The sequence below is a fragment of the Salvelinus fontinalis genome, chromosome 18 (genome assembly GCF_029448725.1).
Source record: "Salvelinus fontinalis isolate EN_2023a chromosome 18, ASM2944872v1, whole genome shotgun sequence".
Lineage (NCBI taxonomy): Eukaryota > Metazoa > Chordata > Actinopteri > Salmoniformes > Salmonidae > Salvelinus > Salvelinus fontinalis.
The window spans coordinates 58117420-58136331 of record NC_074682.1 but is presented as its reverse complement, the minus strand read 5'-3'; the positions used below and the strand labels follow the sequence as shown (position 1 = coordinate 58136331).

The 18912-nt window shown below is 49.4% G+C and overlaps 1 protein-coding gene across 1 annotated transcript in view; it reads left to right on the top strand.

Moving 5' to 3' along the window:
* Nucleotides 1-18912, top strand: part of slc6a11b (solute carrier family 6 member 11b) — a 126170-nt gene that overhangs the window by 96583 nt on the left and 10675 nt on the right. Inside the window, exons 8-12 of the mRNA XM_055869915.1 lie at nucleotides 7473-7576; nucleotides 12416-12540; nucleotides 16287-16399; nucleotides 17202-17339; nucleotides 17875-17977. Of these exons, the coding sequence (XP_055725890.1) occupies nucleotides 7473-7576; nucleotides 12416-12540; nucleotides 16287-16399; nucleotides 17202-17339; nucleotides 17875-17977 (583 nt within the window). The remainder of the gene's footprint in view (nucleotides 1-7472; nucleotides 7577-12415; nucleotides 12541-16286; nucleotides 16400-17201; nucleotides 17340-17874; nucleotides 17978-18912) is intronic.

Here is an 18912-nt window from a genome sequence, read left to right as displayed (position 1 = left end):
CCCTCCACCTCCTGCTCTCCCTCCCCCATTACTTCACCTCTCCCTCTCCTTCTATCTCTCCCCCTCCACCTCCTGCTCTCCCTCTCCCCTTACTTCACCTCTCCCTCTCCTTCTATCTCTCCCCCTCCACCTCCTGCTCTCCCTCTCCCCTTACTTCACCTCTCCCTCTCCTTCTATCTCTCCCCCTCCACCTCCTGCTCTCCCTCTCCCCATACTTCACCTCTCCCTCTCCTTCTATCTCTCCCCCTCCACCTCTCCCTCTCCTTCTATCTCTCCCCCTCCACCTCCTCCTCTCCCTCTCCCCATACTTCACCTCTCCCTCTCCTTCTATCTCTCCCCCTCCACCTCCTGCTCTCCCTCTCCCCTTACTTCACCTCTCCCTCTCCTTCTATCTCTCCCCCTCCACCTCCTGCTCTCCCTCTCCCCTTACTTCACCTCTCCCTCTCCTTCTATCTCTCCCCCTCCACCTCCTGCTCTCCCTCTCCCCATACTTCACCTCTCCCTCTCCTTCTATCTCTCCCCCTCCACCTCCTGCTCTCCCTCTCCCCTTACTTCACCTCTCCCTCTCCTTCTATCTCTCCCCCTCCACCTCCTGCTCTCCCTCTCCCCATACTTCACCTCTCCCTCTCCTTCTATCTCTCCCCCTCCACCTCTCCCTCTCCTTCTATCTCTCCCCCTCCACCTCCTGCTCTCCCTCTCCCCATACTTCACCTCTCCCTCTCCTTCTATCTCTCCCCCTCCACCTCCTGCTCTCCCTCTCCCCATACTTCACCTCTCCCTCTCCTTCTATCTCTCCCCCTCCACCTCTCCCTCTCCTATCTCTCCCCCTCCACCTCCTGCTCTCCCTCTCCCCATACTTCACCTCTCCCTCTCCTTCTATCTCTCCCCCTCCACCTCCTGCTCTCCCTCCCCCCTTACTTCACCTCTCCCTCTCCTTCTATCTCTCCCCCTAAAACATCCTGCTCTCCCTCTCCCCATACTTCACCTCTCCCTCTCCTTCTATCTCTCCCCCTCCACCTCCTGCTCTCCCTCTCCCCATACTTCACCTCTCCCTCTCCTTCTATCTCTCCCCCTCCACCTCCTGCTCTCCCTCCCCCATTACTTCACCCCTCCCTCTCCTTCTATCTCTCCCCCTCCACCTCCTGCTCTCCCTCTCCCCTTACTTCACCTCTCCCTCTCCTTCTATCTCTCCCCCTCCACCTCCTGCTCTCCCTCTCCCCTTACTTCACCTCTCCCTCTCCTTCTATCTCTCCCCCTCCACCTCCTGCTCTCCCTCTCCCCATACTTCACCTCTCCCTCTCCTTCTATCTCTCCCCCTCCACCTCTCCCTCTCCTTCTATCTCTCCCCCTCCACCTCCTGCTCTCCCTCTCCCCATACTTCACCTCTCCCTCTCCTTCTATCTCTCCCCCTCCACCTCCTGCTCTCCCTCTCCCCTTACTTCACCTCTCCCTCTCCTTCTATCTCTCCCCCTCCACCTCCTGCTCTCCCTCTCCCCTTACTTCACCTCTCCCTCTCCTTCTATCTCTCCCCCTCCACCTCCTGCTCTCCCTCTCCCCATACTTCACCTCTCCCTCTCCTTCTATCTCTCCCCCTCCACCTCCTGCTCTCCCTCTCCCCTTACTTCACCTCTCCCTCTCCTTCTATCTCTCCCCTCCACCTCCTGCTCTCCCTCTCCCCATACTTCACCTCTCCCTCTCCTTCTATCTCTCCCCCTCCACCTCTCCCTCTCCTTCTATCTCTCCCCCTCCACCTCCTGCTCTCCCTCTCCCCATACTTCACCTCTCCCTCTCCTTCTATCTCTCCCCCTCCACCTCCTGCTCTCCCTCTCCCCATACTTCACCTCTCCCTCTCCTTCTATCTCTCCCCCTCCACCTCTCCCTCTCCTTCTATCTCTCCCCCTCCACCTCTCCCTCTCCTTCTATCTCTCCCCCTCCACCTCTCCCTCTCCTTCTATCTCTCCCCCTCCACCTCCTGCTCTCCCTCTCCCCTTACTTCACCTCTCCCTCTCCTTCTATCTCTCCCCATACTTCACCTCTCCCTCTCCTTCTATCTCTCCCCCTCCACCTCCTGCTCTCCCTCTCCCCATACTTCACCTCTCCCTCTCCTTCTATCTCTCCCCCTCCACCTCCTGCTCTCCCTCTCCCCATACTTCACCTCTCCCTCTCCTTCTATCTCTCCCTCTCCACCTCCTGCTCTCCCTCTCCCCTTACTTCACCTCTCCCTCTCCTTCTATCTCTCCCTCTCCCCATACTTCACCTCTCCCTCTCCTTCTATCTCTCCCCCTTCACCTTTCCCTCTCCTTCTATCTCTCCCCCTTCACCTCTCCCTCTCCTTCTATCTCTCCCCCTTCACCTCTCCCTCTCCTTCTATCTCTCCCCCTCCACCTCTCCCTCTCCTTCTATCTCTCCCCCTCCACCTCTCCCTCTCCTTCTATCTCTCCCCCTCCACCTCTCCCTCTCCTTCTATCTCTCCCCCTCCACCTCTCCCTCTCCTTCTATCTCTCCCCCTTCACCTCTCCCTCTCCTTCTATCTCTCCCCATACTTCACCTCTCCCTCTATCTCTCCCCCTCCACCTCTCCCTCTCCTTCTATCTCTCCCCCTCCACCTCTCCCTCTCCCTCTCCCCATACCTTCCCCTCTCCTTCTATCTCTCCCCCTCCACCTCTCCCTCTCCTTCTATCTCTCCCCCTTCACCTCTCCCTCTCCTTCTATCTCTCCCCCTCCACCTCTCCCTCTCCTTCTATCTCTCCCCCTCCATTCTGATGAGTGAGTTCTGATGATTCACTTCTGCTCTCAGAATAATCTGCTGCTTTAGGATTTTACTGGAACGTCTTCCACAGCAAAGTGTTGTGTAGTCTGGAAAACAAAGATGTTTTAGGGAAGACAGACTGAGAGAGAGATTCCAGTCAGTGTTTCTGCTTAGTCGGAGCATGAGGTTGCGTCCTACCTTGCGTACCAACATCACCGAACACCAAACCCTGAAACACTGGCCCTCCATCCATCCAGACTCCAAATTAGGAATCAGGCAACACATCAACAAGTAATTCCCGGGACCAGAGCCCTCCTTCAGCCCTGTGAGATGTGGCCAGAGCTGGAGCCATGGCAACATATCAACACCTTCAGCCCTGTGAGATGTGGCCAGAGCTGGAGCCATGGCAACACATCAACACCTTCAGCCCTGTGAGATGTGGCCAGAGCTGGAGCCATGGCAACACATCAACACCTTCAGCCCTGTGAGATGTGGCCAGAGCTGGAGCCATGGCAACACATCAAAACCTTCAGCCCTGTGAGATGTGGCTAGAGCTGGAGCCATGGCAACACATCAACACCTTCAGCCCTGTGAGATGTGGCCAGAGCTGGAGCCATGGCAACACATCAACAGTAGTTTGTGTGTGTCCATCCGTGTGTTCGCCTCCGTGTGTGCCTCTCCGTGCGTGTCTGTGTCTCTGTGTGTGTCTCTGTGTGTGTCTCTGTGTGTGTCTCTGTGTGTGTCTCTGTGTGTGTGTGTCTCTGTGTGTGTCTCTGTGTGTGTCTCTGTGTGTGTGTCTCTGTGTGTCTGTCCGCGCGCGTCTCCGTGTGTGTCTCTGTGTGTGTCTCTGTGTGTGTCTCCGTGTGTGTCTCCGTGTGTGTCTGTGTGTGTGTCTCTGTGTGTGTCTCTGTGTGTGTCTCTGTGTGTGTCTCTGTGTGTGTGTCTCCGTGTGTGTGTCTCCGTGTGTGTCTGTGTGTCTCTGTGTGTGTCTCTGTGTGTGTGTCTGTCCGTGTGTGTCTGTCCGTGTGTTTGTGTGTATGAACTGAAAGGACATTAATGAACATCAGAACCATAGGGAGACTGTTATTGGACGGAGGTAGAGGACTATCAGAACCATAGAGAGAATGTTATTGGTCGGAGGTAGACTATCAGAACCATAGAGAGAATGTTACTGGACGAGGTAGAGGACTATCAGAACCATAGGGAGAATGTTATTGGACGGAGGTAGACTATCAGAACCATAGGGAGAATGTTATTGGACGGAGGTAGAGGACTATCAGAACCATAGGGAGAATGTTATTGGACAGAGGTAGAGGACTATCAGAACCATAGGGAGAATGTTATTGGACAGAGGTAGAGGACTATCAGAACCATAGGGAGAATGTTATTGGACGGAGGTAGACTATCAGAACCATAGGGAGAATGTTATTGGACGGAGGTAGAGGACTATCAGAACCATAGGGAGAATGTTATTGGACGGAGGTAGAGGACTATCAGAACCATAGGGAGAATGTTATTGGACGGAGGTAGAGGACTATCAGAACCATAGAGAGAATGTTACTGGACGAGGTAGAGGACTATCAGAACCATAGAGAGAATGTTATTGGACGGAGGTAGAGGACTATCAGAACCATAGAGAGAATGTTATTGGACGGAGGTAGAGGACTATCAGAACCATAGGGAGAATGTTATTGGACGGAGGTAGAGGACTATCAGAACCATAGAGAGAATGTTACTGGACGAGGTAGAGGACTATCAGAACCATAGAGAGAATGTTATTGGACGGAGGTAGACTATCAGAACCATAGAGAGAATGTTATTGGTCGGAGGTAGAGGACTATCAGAACCATAGGGAGAATGTTATTGGTCGGAGGTAGAGGACTATCAGAACCATAGAGAGAATGTTATTGGTCGGAGGTAGAGGACTATCAGAACCATAGGGAGAATGTTATTGGTCGGAGGTAGAGGACTATCAGAACCATAGGGAGAATGTTATTGGTCGGAGGTAGAGGACTATCAGAACCATAGTGAGAATGTTACTGGACGAGGTAGAGGACTATCAGAACCATAGGGAGAATGTTATTGGTCGGAGGTAGAGGACTATCAGAACCATAGAGAGAATGTTATTGGTCGGAGGTAGAGGACTATCAGAACCATAGGGAGAATGTTATTGGTCGGAGGTAGACTATCAGAACCATAGAGAGAATGTTATTGGTCGGAGGTAGAGGACTATCAGAACCATAGGGAGAATGTTATTGGTCGGAGGTAGAGGACTATCAGAACCATAGAGAGAATGTTACTGGACGAGGTAGAGGACTATCAGAACCATAGAGAGAATGTTACTGGACGAGGTAGAGGACTATCAGAACCATAGAGAGAATGTTACTGGACGAGGTAGAGGACTATCAGAACCATAGAGAGAATGTTATTGGTCGGAGGTAGAGGACTATCAGAACCATAGGGAGACTGTTATTGGACAGAGGTAGAGGTCTGTGTCTGAGAGGTCAGCTGGGTTTCCGTGGAGACAGGGTGCAGGGAGCTAAAACTGTAAGTTGTAGATTGATTGTCCCACTAAATGAGATGTATGGCTGGATGGTGATGTTATAGCCAGTTGGCACCCTATTCCCTATATAGTGCACTACTTTTGACCAGGGCCTATAGGGTAGGAGTGCACTATAATAGAGAGTCGTTTGGGACGCAGGTTAGCATAAATCCATTGTGCCTCTCTAGGTGCTGCTCTGTTCGTTCTTTTGGTTTGTACACTCGCTGACACTGTCTCTGTCTAGCTTCATAATCCCCTCCACTTTATGTCTGTCTTTTGGATGTTTGAAGTTGTAAATATTGATGATAGGAGGTCTCGGGGTGCTTTCAGGGAAATTGTCTCTGAATCTCAAACCAAAACCCCATTGTCCCAGGCACATCTCCCCTTAGGGACGTATAGAGATATGAGAGGATCGGGTATTACGTAGGTATAAGCAAATATAGGGATAATTCCCCTTGGTTTATCAGCGGGCAAGATGGACACCCTAAAATCCATTCAATCCTCTGAGATCAAGGGCTAAGGATCTGATTTGATATTCAGTCTCACCACAGCGCAACGTGCAGAGGCAGAATTTAGTTTGGAATATGAATGAGTGTAAATGAAGCCCAGAGGCCGTTTTAACGTCTAATCTCCTCGGCGGATGTTGATCTATGATTTATGAGTTCTGTTCTCTTCCTTGGCACGGAGACGATTGAAAGCCTCTGCTATCTACGCTAGAGATTTGTCTTAACTACAGTCATTTGGAACATCATTTAATTTCCATGAGTGTAACAATCAGATGCATAAACTGGCATAGTACCGTCAAGGTTCAAGGTTCAAGGTTCAAGGGTCAAGGGTTCATGCATGTACCGTAAAAAAATGTTTCTTAAAACGACATTTAAAAAAAAGCATTGATCTGAATACAAAAACAGCGGATCTGATCCGGTTGTCTTCCTTCAGTATAACACTGACACCTTCACGCAGTCCTGTGTGTGATGCTGTGTGTGTGATGCTGTGTGTGTGATGCTGTGTGTGTGATGCTGTGTGTGTGATGCTGTGTGTGTGATGCTGTGTGTGTGATGCTGTGGGTGTGATGCTGTGTGTGTGATGCTGTGTGTGTGATGCTGTGTGTGTGATGCTGTGGGTGTGATGGTGTGTGTGATGCTGTGGGTGTGATGCTGTGGGTGTGATGCTGTGGGTGTGATGATGTGGGTGATGCTGTGTGGGTGACGCTGTGTGTGTGATGCTGTGTGTGTGATGCTGTGGGTGTGATGCTGTGTGTGTGATGCTGTGTGTGTGATGCTGTGTGTGTGATGCTGTGGGTGTGATGCTGTGGGTGTGATGCTGTGGGTGTGATGCTGTGTGTGTGATGCTGTGTGTGTGATGCTGTGGGTGTGATGGTGTGTGTGATGCTGTGGGTGTGATGCTGTGGGTGTGATGCTGTGGGTGTGATGCTGTGTGTGTGATGCTGTGTGTGTGATGCTGTGGGTGTGATGGTGTGTGTGATGCTGTGGGTGTGATGCTGTGGGTGTGATGATGTGGGTGATGCTGTGTGGGTGACGCTGTGTGTGTGATGGTGTGTGTGATGCTGTGGGTGTGATGGTGTGTGTGATGCTGTGGGTGTGATGCTGTGGGTGTGATGATGTGGGTGATGCTGTGTGGGTGACGCTGTGTGTGTGATGGTGTGTGTGATGCTGTGGGTGTGATGATGTGTGTGTGATGATGTGTGTGTGATGGTGTGTGTGATGCTGTGTGTGTGATGGTGTGTGTGATGCTGTGTGTGTGATGCTGTGTGTGTGACGCTGTGTGTGTGACGCTGTGTGTGTGACGCTGTGTGTGTGATGCTGTGTGTGTGATGCTGTATGTGATGGTGTGTGTGATGCTGTGTGTGTGTGATGCTGTGTGTGTGTGATGCTGTGTGTGTGTGATGCTGTGTGTGTGATGGTGTGTATGATGCTCTGTGTGATGCTCTGTGTGATGCTCTGTGTGATGTTGTGTGTGATGCTGTGTGTGTGATGGTGTGTGTGACGGTGTGTGTGATACTGTGTGATACTGTGTGTGTGATGCTGTGTGTGATGCTGTGTGTGTGATGGTGTGTGTGACGGTGTGTGTGATGGTGTGTGTGATGCTGTGTGTGTGATGGTGTGTGTGTGACGGTGTGTGTGATGGTGTGTGTGACGGTGTGTGTCTTGTGTCCCTCAGGTGTGGGTGGATGCTGGGACTCAGATCTTCTTCTCCTATGCCATCTGTCTGGGGTGCCTAACGGCCCTGGGGAGCTACAACAGTTACAACAACAACTGTTACAGGTAAGACTCACACACAGACAATACTACCGGTTAAGACTGACAATACTACCGGTTAGACTGACACACAGACAATACTACCGGTTAGACTGACAATACTACTGGTAAGACTGACACACAGACAATACTACCGGTTAGACTGACAATACTACCGGTTAGACTGACACACAGACAATACTACCGGTAAGACTGACACACAGACAATACTACTGGTTAGACTGACAATACTACCGGTAAGACTGACACACAGACAATACTACCGGTAAGACTGACACACAGAAAATACTACCGGTTAGACTGACAATACTACCGGTTAGACTGACACACAGACAATACTACCGGTAAGACTGACACACAGAAAATACTACCGGTTAGACTGACACACAGACAATACTACCGGTAAGACTGACACACAGACAATACTACAGGTTAGACTGCCACACAGACAATACTACCGGTTAGACTGACAATACTACCGGTTAGACTGACACACAGACAATACTACCGGTAAGACTGACACACAGACAATACTACCGGTTAGACTGACACACAGACAATACTACCGGTTAGACTGACACACAGACAATACTACCGGTTAGACTGACACACAGACAATACTACCGGTAAGACTGACACACAGACAATACTACCGGTTAGACTGACACACAGACAATACTACCGGTTAGACTGACACACAGACAATACTACCGGTTAGACTGACAATACTACCGGTTAGACTGACAATACTACCGGTTAGACAGACAATACTACCGGTTAGACAGACAATACTACCGGTTAGACAGACAATACTACCGGTTAGACAGACAATACTACCGGTTAGACAGACAATACTACCGGTAAGACTGACACACAGACAATACTACCGGTTAGACATACAATACTACCGGTTAGACAGACAATACTACCGGTTAGACATACAATACTACCGGTTAGACTGACACACAGACAATACTACCGGTTAGACTGACAATACTACCGGTTAGACTGACAATACTACCGGTAAGACTGACACACAGACAACACTACCGGTTAGACTGACACACAGACAATACTACCGGTAAGACTGACACACAGACAATACTACCGGTTAGACTGACTAAGACTGACACACAGACAATACTACCGGTTAGACTGACACACAGATAATACTACCGGTTAGACTGACACACAGACAATACTACCTGTTAGACTGACAATACTACCGGTTAGACTGACAATACTACCGGTTAGACAGACAATACTACCGGTTAGACAGACAATACTACCGGTTAGACAGACAATACTACCGGTAAGACTGACACACAGACAATACTACCGGTTAGACATACAATACTACCGGTTAGACAGACAATACTACCGGTTAGACATACAATACTACCGGTTAGACTGCCACACAGACAATACTACCGGTTAGACTGACAATACTACCGGTTAGACTGACAATACTACCGGTTAGACATACAATACTACCGGTTAGACTGCCACACAGACAATACTACCGGTTAGACTGACAATACTACCGGTTAGACTGACAATACTACCGGTTAGACTGACAATACTACCGGTTAGACTGACAATACTACCGGTTAGACTGACAATACTACCGGTTAGACTGACAATACTACCGGTTAGACTGACAATACTACCGGTTAGACTGACACACAGACAATACTACCGGTTAGACAGACAATACTACCGGTTAGACTGACAATACTACCGGTTAGACTGACACACTGACAATACTACCGGTAAGACTTACACACAGACAATACTACCGGTTAGACTGACACACAGACAATACTACCGGTTAGACTGACACACAGACAATACTACCGGTTAGACAGACAATACTACCGGTTAGACTGACAATACTACCGGTTAGACAGACACACAGACAATACTACCGGTTAGACTGACACACAGACAATACTACCGGTTAGACTGACACACAGACAATACTACCGGTTAGACTGACACACAGACAATACTACCGGTTAGACTGACACACAGACAATACTACCGGTTAGACTGACACACAGAAAATACTACCGGTTAGACTGACACACAGACAATACTCCGGTTATACTGACACACAGACAATACTACCGGTTAGACTGACACACAGAAAATACTACCGGTTAGACTGACACACAGACAATACTACCGGTTAGACTGACACACAGACAATACTACCGGTTAGACAGGCAATACTACCGGTTAGACAGAAAATACTACCGGTTAGACTGACACACAGACAATACTACCGGTTAGACTGACACACAGAAAATACTACCGGTTAGACTGACAATACTACCGGTTAGACTGACACACAGAAAATACTACCGGTTAGACTGACAATACTACCGGTTAGACTGACACACAGACAATACTACCGGTTAGACTGACAATACTACCGGTTAGACTGACACACAGACAACACTACCGGTTAGACTGACACACAGACAATACTACCGGTTAGACTGACAATACTACCGGTTAGACTGACACACAGACAATACTACCGGTTAGACAGACAATACTACCGGTTAGACTGACAATACTACCGGTTAGACAGACACACAGACAATACTACCGGTTAGACTGACACACAGACAATACTACCGGTTAGAATGACACACAGACAATAAAACTGGCTTGACTAACCCAACGATGGGGTATTGTGTGTAGGCCAGTGACTAAATGTAATCTAAATGTAATCAATTTGAAAAAGTCAAGGGGTGTGAATAATTTCTGAAGGCTCTGTATGTCTATTCCAGGGACTGTATTAGTAAATGTCTATTCCAGGGACTGTATTAGTAAATGTGTTTTACAGGGACTGTATTAGTAAATGTGTTTTACAGGGACTGTATTAGTAAATGTGTGTTACAGGGACTGCATTAGTAAATGTGTGTTCCAGGGACTGTATTAGTAAATGTGTTTTACAGGGACTGTATTAGTAAATTTATGTTACAGGGACTGTATTAGTAAATGTGTTTTACAGGGACTGTATTAGTAAATGTGTTTTACAGGGACTGTATTAGTAAATGTGTTTTACAGGGACTGTATTAGTAAATGTATGTTACAGGGACTGTATTAGTAAATGTGTGTTCCAGGGACTGTATTAGTAAATGTGTTTTACAGGGACTGTATTAGTAAATGTATGTTACAGGGACTGTATTAGTAAATGTATGTTACAGGGACTGTATTAGTAAATGTTTTTTACAGGGACTGTATTAGTAAATGTGTGTTCCAGGGACTGCATTAGTAAATGTGTTTTACAGGGACTGTATTAGTAAATGTGTTTTACAGGGACTGTATTAGTAAATGTATGTTACAGGGACTGTATTAGTGAATGTATGTTACAGGGACTGTATTAGTAAATGTATGTTACAGGGACTGTATTAGTAAATGTTTTTTACAGGGACTGTATTAGTAAATGTGTTTTACAGGGACTGTATTAGTAAATGTGTGTTCCAGGGACTGTATTAGTAAATGTGTGTTACAGGGACTGTATTAGTAAATGTGTGTTACAGGGACTGTATTAGTAAATGTGTGTTACAGGGACTGTATTAGTAAATGTGTGTTACAGGGACTGTATTAGTAAATGTGTGTTACAGGGACTGTATTAGTAAATGTGTGTTCCAGGGACTGTATTAGTAAATGTGTGTTACAGGGACTGTATTAGTAAATGTGTGTTACAGGGACTGTATTAGTAAATGTGTGTTACAGGGACTGTATTAGTAAATGTGTTTTACAGGGACTGTATTAGTAAATGTGTTTTACAGGGACTGTATTAGTAAATGTGTTTTACATGGACTGTATTAGTAAATGTCTGTTACAGGGACTGTATTAGTAAATGTGTGTTACGGGGACTGTATTAGTAAATGTGTTTTACAGGGACTGTATTAGTAAATGTGTTTTACAGGGACTGTATTAGTAAATGTGTGTTCCAGGGACTGTATTAGTAAATGTGTGTTACAGGGACTGTATTAGTAAATGTATGTTACAGGGACTGTATTAGTAAATGTGTGTTCCAGGGACTGTATTAGTAAATGTGTGTTACAGGGACTGTATTAGTAAATGTGTTTTACAGGGACTGTATTAGTAAATGTGTGTTCCAGGGACTGTATTAGTAAATGTGTTTTACAGGGACTGTATTAGTAAATGTGTTTTACAGAGACTGTATTAGTAAATGTGTGTTACAGGGACTGTATTAGTAAATGTGTGTTCCAGGGACTGTATTAGTAAATGTGTGTTCCAGGGACTGTATTAGTAAATGTGTTTTACAGGGACTGTATTAGTAAATGTGTGTTACAGGGACTGCATTAGTAAATGTGTTTTACAGGGATTGTTTTATGGTATCGGTGTACTTTCTTAATTTGGCCAGTTTTGTCACAGCAAAATAATCTTTCAGCAACAGGATTTGAACCCATTCACACTGTTCTGCCCAATGTAATGTTGCTTGATCGGTAATTAAACTATTAGCTGAACAAAATTAGGGCTACATGAAAAAGGCAATGCTGTAATTTTATAACGATGTGTTATTGCAGGTTTTTAATGTGTTTATGTCAATTCTGTGGTGCAGGAAAACTACAGTGATCAAATTAAAATTCTCTCTCTGTCTGTCTGTCTGTCTCTGTCTGTCTGTCTGTCTGTCTGTCTGTCTGTCTGTCTGTCTGTCTGTCTGTCTGTCTGTCTGTCTTGTCTGTCTGTCTGTCTGTCTGTCTGTCTTGTCTGTCTTGTCTGTCTTGTCTGTCTTGTCTGTCTGTCTTGTCTGTCTGTCTGTCTGTCTGTCTGTCTGTCTGTCTGTCTGTTCCACAGGGACTGCCTCATGCTGTGCTGTCTGAATAGTGGGACCAGCTTCGTGGCGGGCTTCGCCATCTTCTCTGTGCTTGGCTTCATGGCCTTAGAACAGGGTGTGCCCATCGAGGCCGTGGCAGAGTCTGGTAAAAAAGGATAATCTCCTTCTCTTTAGCACCAGCCAATGTCAAATAAAGGATAAAAGACTGATGCCGAAAAGCGTCCATTTGATGAGTGCAGGTTTTCCATTTCTTTCCAACCTTGCACCCAGAGACCTTTGTTAAAGGACTGTTGAGCTGCATGCCAGTTGGTGGTTCTACTGACAAACCCAGCCTTCTGTATGACTGGAACTGCAATGTGATGGACGATGATGATGATGATGATGTAACTGCCTTCCTCTCAGAAGCTCTTAGAGCAGCAGAACCACCACTGTGCTTTGTCTTATTCAAGTCCAACATGAATGATTCAGCTGTGTGGAGCATGACAGAGGCAGAGGCAGAGGCAGAGACAGAGGCAGAGGCAGAGGCAGAGACAGAGGCAGAGGCAGAGACAGAGGCAGAGACAGAGGCAGAGACAGAGGCAGAGGCAGAGACAGAGGTAGAGGCAGAGGCAGAGGCAGAGACAGAGGCAGAGGCAGAGGCAGAGGCAGAGGCAGAGACAGAGGCAGAGGCAGAGGCAGAGACAGAGGCAGAGACAGAGGCAGAGGCAGAGGTAGAGGCAGAGGCAGAGGCAGAGACAGAGGCAGAGACAGAGGCAGAGGTAGAGACAGAGGCAGAGGCAGAGGCAGAGGCAGAGGTAGAGGCAGAGACAGAGACAGAGACAGAGGCAGAGACAGAGACAGAGACAGAGGCAGAGGCAGAGGCAGAGGCAGAGGCAGAGACAGAGGCAGAGGCAGAGACAGAGGCAGAGGCAGAGGCAGAGGCAGAGGCAGAGACAGAGGCAGAGACAGAGACAGAGACAGAGGCAGAGGTAGAGACAGAGGCAGAGGCAGAGGCAGAGGCAGAGGTAGAGGTAGAGGCAGAGGTAGAGGCAGAGACAGAGACAGAGGCAGAGACAGAGACAGAGACAGAGGCAGAGGCAGAGGCAGAGGCAGAGGCAGAGGCAGAGACAGAGGCAGAGGCAGAGACAGAGACAGAGACAGAGACAGAGACAGAGACAGAGGCAGAGGCAGAGACAGAGACAGAGGCAGAGGCAGAGACAGAGACAGAGACAGAGGCAGAGACAGAGACAGAGACAGAGACAGAGACAGAGACAGAGGCAGAGGCAGAGGCAGAGGCAGAGGCAGAGGCAGAGACAGAGGCAGAGGCAGAGGCAGAGGCAGAGACAGAGACAGAGACAGAGGCAGAGACAGAGACAGAGACAGAGACAGAGGCAGAGGCAGAGGCAGAGACAGAGACAGAGACACGAAGTGGGGCAGGTGGGAGGAGTATGGCAGGAGATGAAAGGAGTTTGGGAGGAGTTTGGCAGGAGATGAAAGGAGTTTGGGAGGAGTTTGGCAGGAGATGAAAGGAGTTTGGGAGGAGTTTGGCAGGAGATGGGAGGAGTTTGGGAGGAGTTTGTCAGGAGATGGGAGGAGTTTGGCAGGAGATGGGAGGAGTTTGGCAGGAGATGGGAGGGGTTTGGGAGGAGTTTGGCAGGAGATGGGAGGAGTTTGGAAGGAGATGGCAGGCGTTTGGCAGGAGATGGCAGGAGTTTGGCAGGAGATGGCAGGAGTTTGGCAGGAGATGGCAGGAGTTTGGCAGGAGATGGGAGGAGTTTGGCAGGAGATGGGAGGAGTTTGGCAGGAGATGGCAGGAGTTTGGGAGGAGATGGCAGGAGTTTGGCAGGAGATGGGAGGAGTTTGGCAGGAGATGGCAGGAGTTTGGCAGGAGATGGCAGGAGTTTGGCAGGAGATGGCAGGAGTTTGGCAGGAGATGGCAGGAGTTTGGCAGGAGAAGGGGGGAGTTTGGCAGGAGATGACAGGAGTTTGGCAGAAGATGGGAGGAGTTTGGCAGGAGATCGGAGGTGTTTTGGCAGGAGATGGGAGGTGTTTTGGCAGGAGATTGGAGGAGTTTGGTATTAGATGAGAGGAGTTGGGCAGGAGATGGGAGGAGTTTGGTATTAGATGAGAGGAGTTTGGCAGGAGATGGCAGGAGTTTGGCAGGATATGGGATGAGTTTGGCAGGATTTTGGCAGGATATGGGAGCAGTTTGGCAGGAGATGGCAGGAGTTTGGCAGGAGATGGGAGGAGTTTGGCAGGATATGGGATGAGTTTGGCAGGAGATGGGAGGAGTTTGGCAGGACTTTGTCAGGAGATGGGAGGAGTTTGGCAGGAGATGGCAGGAGTTTGGCAGGAGATGGGAGGAGTTTGGCAGGATATGGGATGAGTTTGGCAGGAGATGGGAGGAGTTTGGCAGGAGATGGGAGGAGTTTGGCAGGAGATGGGAGGAGTTTGGCAGGAGACTGCAGGAGTTTGGCAGGAGTTGGGAGGAGTTTGGCAGGAGATGGCAGGAGTTTGGCAGGAGATTGGAGGAGTTTGGTATTAGATGAGAGGAGTTGGGCAGGAGATGGCAGGAGATGGCAGGAGATGGCAGGAGTTTGGCAGGAGAGGGGAGGAGTTTGGCAGGACTTTGGCAGGAGATGGGAGGAGTTTGGCAGGACTTTGGCAGGAGATGGCAGGAGTTTGGCAGGAGAGGGGAGGAGTTTGGCAAGAGATGGCAGGACTTTGGCAGGATATGGGAGCAGTTGGGCAGGAGATGGCAGGAGTTTGGCAGGACTTTGGCAGGATATGGGATGAGTTTGGCAGGACTTTGGCAGGAGATGGGAGGAGTTTGGCAGGAGATGGGAGGAGTTTGACAGGACTTTGGCAGGAGATGGGAGGAGTTTTGCAGGAGATGGGAGGAGTTTGGCAGGAGATGGCAGGAGTTTGGCAGGAGTTTGGCAGGAGATGGGAGGAGTTTGGCAGGAGACGGCAGGAGATGGGAGGACTTTGGCAGGAGATGGGAGGAGTTTGGCAGGAGATGGGAGGAGTTTGGCAGGAGATGGGAGGAGTTTGGCAGGAGATGGGAGGACATTGGCAGGAGATGGCAGGAGATGGGAGGAGTTTGGCAGGAGATGGGAGGACTTTGGCAGGAGATGGGAGGAGTTTGGCAGGATATGGGAGGAGTTTAGCAGGAGATGGGAGGAGTTTGGCAGGAGATGGGAGTAGTTTGGCAGGCGATGGCAGGACTTTGGCAGGAGATGGGAGGACTTTGGCAGGACTTTGGCAGAAGATGGGAGGACTTTGGCAGGAGATGGCAGGAGTTTGGCGGGAGATGGCAGGAGATGGGAGGAGTTTGGCAGGATATGGGATGAGTTTGGCAGGAGATGGGAGGAGTTTGGCAGGAGATGGGATGAGTTTGGCAGGAGATGGGAGGAGTTTGGCAGGAGATGGGAGGAGTTTGGCAGGAGATGGGAGGACTTTGGCAGGAGATGGGAGGAGTTTGGCAGGAGATGGGAGGACTTTGGCAGGAGATGGGAGGAGTTTGGCAAGAGATGGGAGGACTTTGGCAGGAGATGGGAGGACTTTTACAGGAGATGGGAGGAGTTTGGCAGGACTTTGGCAGGAGATGGGAGAAGTTTGGCAGGAGATGGGAGGACTTTGGCAGGAGATGGGATGTAGTGAAAGGACAGACCAGTTTGCTCACAGAGGACTCAACTGTTTGTCTGCAGATTTGTGATTAATTACATGTAAATAACAAATTGCTGACATGTGTCGTATGTTCTTCTGAATCTCTGCATGTCCTTGATCACATTGAGTGCCATGTAGACACAGCCAGCAGTATCTATCAACGGCCTAACCTCCGTACTCTAAACCCTGGAGATGTGTGTTGTTGTTGCTAATGTTGTTGTTGTTGTTGTCGTTTACAACCAGGTCCAGGCTTAGCCTTCATAGCCTACCCTAAAGCTGTGACCATGATGCCTCTGTCTCCTCTGTGGGCGTGTCTCTTCTTCATGATGCTCATCTTCCTGGGGCTGGACAGCCAGGTTAGGACACCAGAAGGGGGAGGGCGGGAGGGAGGGAGAGGGTGGAAGGAGGGAAGGAGGGAGGGAGGGAGGGGGAGGGAGGGAGAGAGAGAGAGAGAGAGAGAGGAGGGAGGGAAGGAGGGAGGGAGAGAGAGAGAGATAGAGAGAGAGGGAGGGAAGGAAGGAAGGATGGTGAGAGGGAGGGAAGGAGAGAGAGAGATGGGGCAGGGAGGGAGAGAGAAAGGAAGGGAGCGAGAGAGAGAGAGAGAGAGAGGGGGGGGGGGGTGGAGGGAGGGAAGGAGAGAGGGGGGGGAGGGAGGCAGGGAGGGAGAGAGAGGAAGGGAGGCAGAGAAGAAGGGAGCGAGAGAGAGGGAGGGAGAGAGAGGGAGGGAGGGGTTAGGGAGGCAGGGCGAGAGAGAGAGAGGGGGATGCAGTGAAGGAGGGAGAGAGAGGGAGGGGTTAGGGAGGCAGGGAGAGAGAGAGAGAGAGGGGGATGCAGTGAAGGAGGGAGAGAGAGAGCGATAGAGAGGGAGGCAGGGAAGGAGGGAGAGAGAGAGAGGGAGGCAGGGAAGGAGGGAGAGAGAGAGAGGGGGATGCAGTGAAGGAGGGAGAGAGAGAGCGATAGAGAGGGAGGCAGGGAAGGAGGGAGAGAGAGAGGGAGGCAGGGAAGGAGGGAGAGAGAGAGATGCAGGGAAGGAGGGAGAGAGAGGAAGGGAGGCAGGGAAGGAGAGAGAGAGAGAGGAAGGGAGGCAGGGAAGGAGGGAGAGAGAGAGGAAGGGAGGCAGGGAAGGAGAGAGAGAATGAGTTGTGTTGTGTTGTGTAGTTTGTGTGTGTAGAGAGCCTGGTGACAGCGGTAATAGACATGTACCCAGAGACCTTCAGGAGAGGCTACCGTCGAGAAATGCTCATCCTGGGCTTGTCTATATGCTCCTTCTTCGTGGGGCTCATCATGTTGACAGAGGTAAGACCATAGTACTTCCTGCTTGTACTTCCTGCTTGTACTTCCTGCTTCACTCCCATGGGTACACTCAATATGGCCACTGGTCCACACACCACAAAACATTGACTTGAATGGAAATGTCTGTTCTTGTAGTTATATTTCTGCCTGTTTCCAAATGAACGTTTCATATAAGGAACCATACTACCAATACACTTCGCAGCCCTTGATTTTAAGGCTGTTCAGAAATGGGTCAAAAATGGTGTTGAATGCTTTTACACTGAAAAGGAGGCTTTCGTCCTGCTGAAAGCTCTTTCTGCTCAGTTCTTCTGTAAAGCAAAGGAACGGATAAATCTCACGTGTAGCTGACCTATGAATTACGCCATCGTTCAAATGGGCTCACCTCTAAACGGCTGACCCACAGTGGTACTGGTTCAGATTATTTAGCACAGAAACCAGTAACTAAAACCCAAGTCACTCACTGGAACCATTCTCTCAGTTCAATTCAAACTGTTTTGTCTGATCATGTGATCATGTGATCATGTGTTGATGTCGTCAGGGTGGAATGTACGTGTTCCAGCTGTTTGACTCGTACGCGGCCAGCGGGATGTGTCTGCTGTTTGTGGCCATCTTCGAGTCAATATGTATCGGCTGGGTATACGGTAAGTCTCTCTCTCTAGCTCTCTCTCTCTCTCTCTCTCTCTCTCTCTCTCTCTCTGTCTCTCTGTCTCTCTCTCTCTCTCTCTCTCTCTGTCTCTCTGTCTCTCTCTCTCTCTGTCTCTCTCTCTCTCTCTCTCTCTCTCTCTCTGTCTCTCTCTCTGTCTCACTCTCTCTCTCTCTCTTTCTCTTTCTCTCTCTCTCTCTATCTCTCACTCTCTCTCTCTCTCACACTCTGTCTCATTCTCACTCTTTCTCTCACTCTCTCTCTCTCACACTCTATCTCTCTCTCTCTCACACTCTCTCTCACTCTCACTCTCGCTCTCTCTCTCTCTCTGAGTGCACAAAACATTAAGGACACCTACTCTTCCCATGACAGACTGACCAGGTGAATCCAGGTGAAAGCAATGATCCCTTATTGATGTCACTTGTTAAATCCACTTCAATCAGTGTTAAAGATGGACAGGTTAAAGATGGATTTTTAAGCCTTGGGACAATTGAAACATGGATGGTGTATCATTCAGAGGGTGAATGGGCAAGACAAAAGATTGAAGTGCCTTTGAATCCGGTATGGTAGTAGATGCCAGGTGCGTGGTTTGAGTGTTTTTTTTTTATTTGTTTTTTTATGTATCCCATTTTCTCCCCAATTTTCGTGGTATCCAATCGCTAGTAATTACTATCTTGTCTCATCGGGGCTCGGGAGAGACGAAGGTCGAAAGCCATGCGTCCTCCGAAGCACAACCCAACCCAAGCCGCACTGCTTCTTAACACAGTGCGCCTCCAACCCGGAAGCCAGCCGCACCAATGTGTCGGAGGAAACACCGTGCACCCACCCCCCTCGGTTAGCGCGCACTGCGCCCAGCCCGCCACAGGAGTCGCTGGAGCACGCCCTAGACCACTGCGCCACCCGGGAGGCCCGGTTTGAGTGTTTTAAGAACTG